Source organism: Psammomys obesus, unplaced genomic scaffold (genome assembly GCF_907164565.1).
Source record: "Psammomys obesus unplaced genomic scaffold, mPsaObe1.curated_primary_1811, whole genome shotgun sequence".
NCBI lineage: Eukaryota > Metazoa > Chordata > Mammalia > Rodentia > Muridae > Psammomys > Psammomys obesus.
This window is the reverse complement of record NW_026590767.1, coordinates 4,154,318-4,160,826: the sequence shown is the minus strand read 5'-3', so window position 1 is coordinate 4,160,826 and position 6,509 is coordinate 4,154,318. Positions and strand designations below refer to the sequence as shown.

Genomic DNA, 6,509 nt, shown 5'->3' with positions numbered 1-6,509 from the left:
ATGGTTGTTGTAATTATAGGTTGCATCAGCTGACCTGGGGAACAAAAACTTGCCCACAGTGATGTCTCAAAACATTGGGGTCTACCTCAAGAACTGAGTGCCCACTGTTCCCTTTCAAAAGCTCACATTAGAGCAGAAGTGGGAGATGGAGGGTGATAAGGAGGGTTTTTATAGAAGTGTGTTCTCTGATACTGAGTGTTGTGTGGTCAGAGAAGGGAAAGCTCTGCCCTTGATCTTGGATTTGTCAAATGTGAGGTGCATACATAGTTCCAGAGGATCTGGAGGTGGACACTGTGCAGGAATAAAAAAAAAATAAACACAACGACAACAACAAACCCCTGAGGCTGGCAACCTCAGATTCTATAGGTCTGCCTCTGGCCTCAAGTAAGTGGTGCTCAGTGGGAGGGGCTGTGTCCCTCATATAGTTCTGCTTCTCCTGGTGCTTACACAGTGGAACTTCTCCTACAGCCAAGAATCCTGTTTCCCTGGGTGATCAGAGGTGGTGCCCACAGTCCTCAGCACTAAGCAGCCAGAATAATCCTTCCTGGAGCCATGGAAGAAACTTGGTATAAACTATGTTCTTTTTTTTTTTTCCCCAGGGCCCCATACCAACAACTGTTTATAGCTTTCATCATACACAGCGAAACATCTTAAGTGTTGGCAAGACACTTGGCTGAAGACAGGCTTATCTTCCATGGTTGCTCCTTAATTAGAACCTAAAACTTTTAAAGACTCAGTTTGTCACACTTAGGCTTGCTTTCTGTAGCATCTAGAGTCTAGAAAAGATCAAAACAGCTGTGTGCCCAGGGCAGCACTAGTTGGCTGTGGTATCCGGTGGTTTTATTGCCCTGTAATAAGGTTACTCATGCTCTTTCTTGAGTTCTTTAATCACTATGTACATGGATTTCCATCTGCCCTTTACTTTATTCTTTATTGTCAGAAGATCTTGGAACATCATGTATAGGAGAAGAGGAACTGCAACTGTTGTTGCCATTTGCCTCAAGGGACTTGTTATGGGAAGTCAACAGAAATGTCGCCCTGGAAACAAGCTTTCCTTGGAAGGCAGCTTGCTAGGGGCCTCTGAGATCCTTGTCGTTGGATATTGGACCATGGCTATTTGAGTATTTCACAGCTAATACAGAAAAGATCCTAGGCTCCTGACACATAAGATTTCTTGTATTATGGCTGTAGTCAGGCCAGTAGGCAGAAGACATCTCAGGGTTCACACACTCTTGAAGAACAGGTTACTTTTTATTTTGAGTCAACTACAGTGAAACTAAAGCATGCAGAGGTTGAAAGTTGGACAGGCTCATATGCCTAGCGGGGAACAGAGCAAGACCTACCGAGGCACCCTAGCATTGTCCTACTCATTTTATTATGATTCCGTGGTTGGTAGTGTACTGTGAGTGGGCGTAAGGCAATCATATCTTTGGCCATAAGCTCTTAAAAGGCCAGCCAGTTACATCAAGTCACTTTCTATAATTCTACCCACAAATGAAATCAGTCTTTTGGTCGGGAAGCCAGTAATGCGATGGGCTGACCACTTTTCAGGTCTGCCTGGCTAGAGAGAGAGAACATTCATTTGGACTGAGTGGTGTGTGTTTCAGGCGTTTTTTGTGGCTTCTGACTGCTTGTTTTCCAAAGTGCAGCATTCTGAACGACGACTTACAAACAGCGTCCTCAGATTTGGTCACGTTGTGGGCTATAGAGCAAGGGATGCATGAGATGTTAGTTGGAGGGTTCCCTTGGCTTCTCTAGCCTGCTCTGCAGGCTAGGCGGCCTCTAGGCAGCCGAGGTTCTCTCCAGCGTTCCGCTTTCCAAGACTTGGCCTGGAGCATTAGAGAGAGGGCCTCCCACTGCCTAGAGAGGCCAGGTCCCACGCATCCCCTCTGCTCGAGCCGCGACTCTATGGCGGCCGCGACCGCTCACTAGCCGCGGAGCGACATGAACACGGGTGCTGACGGCCAGAGCGGTGCAGTGGTTGCCGCGCGGTCTCGAGAGGGCAGTCCCGCGGCGGCTGACTTCGTCCCATCGGCTCTGGGGACCCGAGAGCAGTGAGTGTGATGGGGAGGGTGAGCGGGAGTCGGAGGCCAGGAAGGAGATGGCGCCCCTGGGGGCCTGAGGAGGGTGGGAGCCACCTGTGGGGGCTCAAGGGGCAAGGTGCCAAGCACGCCCCGGGGGGCGGTCAACCCTCTTTCAAGTCCACCCGAGGTCCTTGGGGTGCCGGTGTAGGGGTCTGGAATCTGAGTTGGGAAAAGAAGGAGAGGATTGGGCAATGAACTATACAATGGCCCGAGAGGTCGCGGGAGAGCTGTGAGGTCGGAGTAGAGGATGCCCTGAACTGGGAGCTACGGAGATAGATGGTAGGGGCTCTCGGGGAAAGAGGAGAAGTGATCTGACCCAAAATTGAAGCTCAGAAATTAATGGATTAGGATATAGAGCAGTGTGAAGAATAGGGAGTAGGGGGAGGGAGCAGGGATTGTAGAGATGAAATTGGAAGAGAAAGCAGATGATAAGGGGGAGGAATTGCAGTTTTAAGGACTAAGAGAAGATTTAGTGGGAGAGCTAGTATACAGGGAGAGACAGAGACTGTTTTAGCATTTAATTTTAAGCCCATTTTATCTTGGCTACATTCATTGTGAGCCAACCGCTGACCTACTGGTTAGAAAAGCCTGTATCTGCACATTGAAGACCAAATTTAGAATAACAATTCATCTGGCACAGTTCAGTTTGGAACTTGACTCTAGCACTTAGAGATTCTTGACAGTTGCCTCTTTATTTAAGCTTTATACAATCATATATGATAAATATACAATCATATATGATAAATAATCATACCTGATGATGAATAACCGTTCATCAGATGAGTGTAAGTATTTGTATAATTTATTCAGTTTGCCCATAATATTTGTTCTTTTACCCAAGGATGTTAAATTGAACTATATGCACTTACTGGTAACACTAATAATGTTTAAGGCCATTGTAAGTAGCTATGTAATACATTGGAAATATCCATTTAATTCTCAAAATACAGTGTAACCAGAGTCTTGCTTCACATTTCATTGTTTATGTAGTTGGGATGCTGTTTATGAGAGAGAACTGAGAACATTCCAAGAATATGGAGATACAGGAGAAATCTGGTAAGTTAAGCTGAGGATGTGAGAGAGCATGAGCCTGTGCACTTACAACAAGGAAGACAGCCTAGAGCTCTTCAGAAGCATGGGTGCATCCTGCTTCAGTGACAGCTTTCAAATCTCTCTCTCTTTCCTTTTATTCTTGTGCTTGTTTTTTTTTTTTTTTTTGTTTTTGTTTTTGTTTTTGTTTTCTTTTTGAGACAGGGTTTCTCTAGCCTCAGCCATCCTGGAACTTGCTCTGTAGACCAGGCTGGCCTCGAACTCAGAGATCCACCTGCCTCTGCCTGAATCTGACTTCAGTGATAAATTTAAAATACTTTTCTTTTTTAATGACCTAGATTTAAATTGATCATAGTACTAGGATGTTACTTTCATTCCATTGTTCTCATTTTTCAGTAAGTAATGAAATTCTGAAGTACTAACATTTGCTGATGTCCAAGAAAGCAGTTATTAAGATAACAGTTTTTAAGGATTAATGCTGATGTAGATAGAGTATGTGTATTTATAAATATGTATGTCTATGTACTTACATATTATATGTGGGAATATACATCAGTATGTATATTGCACATATACCTTGGGTATTTCATTTTTAGTGGTGAAGTCTCCTAAATAACAATAAACAGTTACAAATGCTACTTTTTGCTTTTTAAAAAAGGCTTACGTGAGCATATGGTATAAGCGGCACAGGTGAAATATAGTTGTAACTTTTGCTGTACATCTGTTCTTTGTATTCTGTTCCTACCAGGTTTGGGGAGGAGAGTATGAACCGACTAATAAGGTGGATGCAGAAACACAAGATCCCGTTGGATGCCTCAGTGCTTGATATTGGAACTGGAAATGGTGTTTTCCTGGTTGAACTTGTTAGTACTTTGAGTATTCATATGTGGGAACCATTTCTAAAATGAAAGTTTAAAAAAATGTTGCAGCTAAGAGATTACCATCTAAATGTGAAACAGCAAAGCATTTGGGACACTGACTTTGAGTGTTTAACCTGGGAGGAAAGGCAGACTGCTTGGATTGTGGCAAAGCACTAAATATATGGTGTCAGGAATAATCCTGAAAGATGGCTCCCAGGTGTCTAGTGAATGGTGAAGTCCTAGAGGTATAAAATCTCACAAGCCATAATCCTGAAAGAGTAAAATCTTGAATGTTGAAATTCTGGAAGCCAGAATTCTGAAAACTTCAATCCCTGTATTCCTATAGCAAAAAGCAAAGGATGCATAAGGAATAGAAAGCTGGATAATTCTGAGGGGATTCGAACATCTATAGTGCTGTGTGTGGTATCTGTATCATGTTATGTGTAATGGATACCAAAAGTCCTGACCGAGCATCATTTAGGGTATTTATGTGAGGTTTCCAGAGGAGATTCATGTCTGAATCTCGTTGGAATAAGGAAGGAGCTGTCTCGCTGTGGGTGTACATGATCCCAGAGGTTGAGGCCTGTCAGGGACAAACATAGCAGGTAAGTTGCTCTTTCTGAAAGTGGGGACAGTTTCCTTTTGTTGTTGTGCATTTTGAAACTTTTGGCTGTAGGACCCTAGGGATTATACCAGTGGTCCTGCCTTTGAGCCACAGACTGAGAGTTACACCATTAACTTCACTGGTTCCTAGGCCTTTGGCCTTGAACTAAATCATGCTACTGGTATCCCTTTGCAGACCAATTGTGAAACTTCTCAGCCATAATAATTGTATGAGCCACTTGCTCTAATAAACCCTTCATGTCTGTATCTCTTACTGGTTTTTGTCTCTAGATATTTTTACTAATATAGATTTGGTATTGGGGACACAGCATAATTCCTTCTTACTGTATTCCTTAGAACATAATGAAAGAAATCTGAAAAATTGTTATCTCACAAAAAGGTTTTAGAATAATTTAATTTTTATATTTGTTTATTTGTATATATGTCTATTAGGCTTGGTGGCCAAGTGCCTTTACCTACTGAACCATCTCACTGTCCCCAAGGCTTTAATAATTTAATTGTACAGGGCTTCTTAATTGTTGAACTTAATTGTTTTAGAGTTAGGGTCAATGAGACACCTCAGTGGGTGAGGAGGCTCGCTCCCAAGCCTGCCCACCTGAGTTAGATTCCTGAAAACTATGTGTGGAAGGAGAGAAATGATTGAGTAATGCTAGTTGCTTCCCTCTGACCTCCATAGGGATGCCCATGCACCTATACAAACACACAAAATAGATGTAAACATTTTTTTCAAGTTTGTGTGTGTATCTCTGTGTGTGTGTTTAAAGTCATACAGTGTCTCTGTGTAGCTCTGGCTGTCCTGGAATTCTCTATTTAGACCATGCTGACCTCAGATACACAGAGATCTGACTGCTTCTGCCTCTTGAGTGCTGGGATTAAAGGTGTGTCTGACCATGCCCAGAAAGTTAAAAAAAAATTTTTTTTTAAAAGCTAATTACTGGTGTTGTGGAAACTGTTTAATTGTAGTCACCAAGCAATAACAAGCCCTTCAAATGGACACATGTACTTAACACAATTTGACAACTGAAATAACTCTTCAAATGACAGTGCAGTGTGGCAGTGAAAATGGTGGTTTAAAACGTAAGAAAACCAGGGATGGGGAATTTAGCTTAGTGATAGAAAAGCCTTGAGTTCAGTCCTTACTGGGATGGGGGAAAGAAAAACATTTGAGGGGCTAGAAAGATGGCTCAGGGGTTAGGAGCACAGGTTGCTCTTCCAGAGGACTCAAGTTCAATTCCCAGCAACCATATGGCATTCCACAACTGTCTGTAACTCCAGCTCCAGAAGATCTTACACTTTCACACAGACATAACATGCAAGTAAACACCAATGCACATGAATGAATGAATGAATGCAAGAAAATCTTCCTTAATTACTTAGTTGTGTATTCCTGCCAATTCTACACAGCACTGTACTCCTTGCAAAGAATGCCTATCAGAAGGAGCTTGAGAAGCTCAGTGGCGTTCTGAACAGAAGCACTTAGCTTGACTACTGAAGACGACACACATATTTATCATTAAGTCTAACTGCAGAATACCTCATTTTGACTAATGGATGGCTCAGGCTACTTTGAAACCATCTCCATTAACAAAGATACAAAACTCATTCCCCTGTTAGGCTTGAACATATAAAAACTTACTGCTCTGTTGTCTATTAATATCTAGAAATAGTAAAGCTTTGAGGAGACTTTGAGGTGTTGGGAGATTTTAGAAAATGAGCTTAAATTGTATCCCAAGACAGTAATGACAGGTGAGTGAGGGTTTAGGCACAATCCAGCCTTCAGCCAGGGAATTTTAAAGTGTAGCCAGTAAAGGTTTTTTGTTTTTGTTTTCTCCACTCAGTTTATATTATTATTATTATTATTATTATTATTATTATTATTATTATTATTATT

The 6,509-nt window shown here is 42.1% G+C and overlaps 1 protein-coding gene across 2 annotated transcripts in view; it reads left to right on the top strand.

Annotated features, from left to right (window-relative positions):
- The first annotated feature begins 1,892 nt into the window (after positions 1-1,892).
- Eef1akmt2 (EEF1A lysine methyltransferase 2) overlaps positions 1,893-6,509 on the top strand; it is a 76,310-nt gene continuing 71,693 nt past the window's right edge. The window contains exons 1-3 of one of the 2 annotated variants that reach the window (XM_055608821.1): positions 1,893-2,054; positions 3,075-3,140; positions 3,883-3,997. In XM_055608821.1, the coding sequence (XP_055464796.1) occupies positions 1,945-2,054; positions 3,075-3,140; positions 3,883-3,997 (291 nt within the window). In that variant the 5' untranslated portion in view covers positions 1,893-1,944. The remainder of the gene's footprint in view (positions 2,055-3,074; positions 3,141-3,882; positions 3,998-6,509) is intronic. The other variant, XM_055608820.1, reaches the window with a different exon arrangement.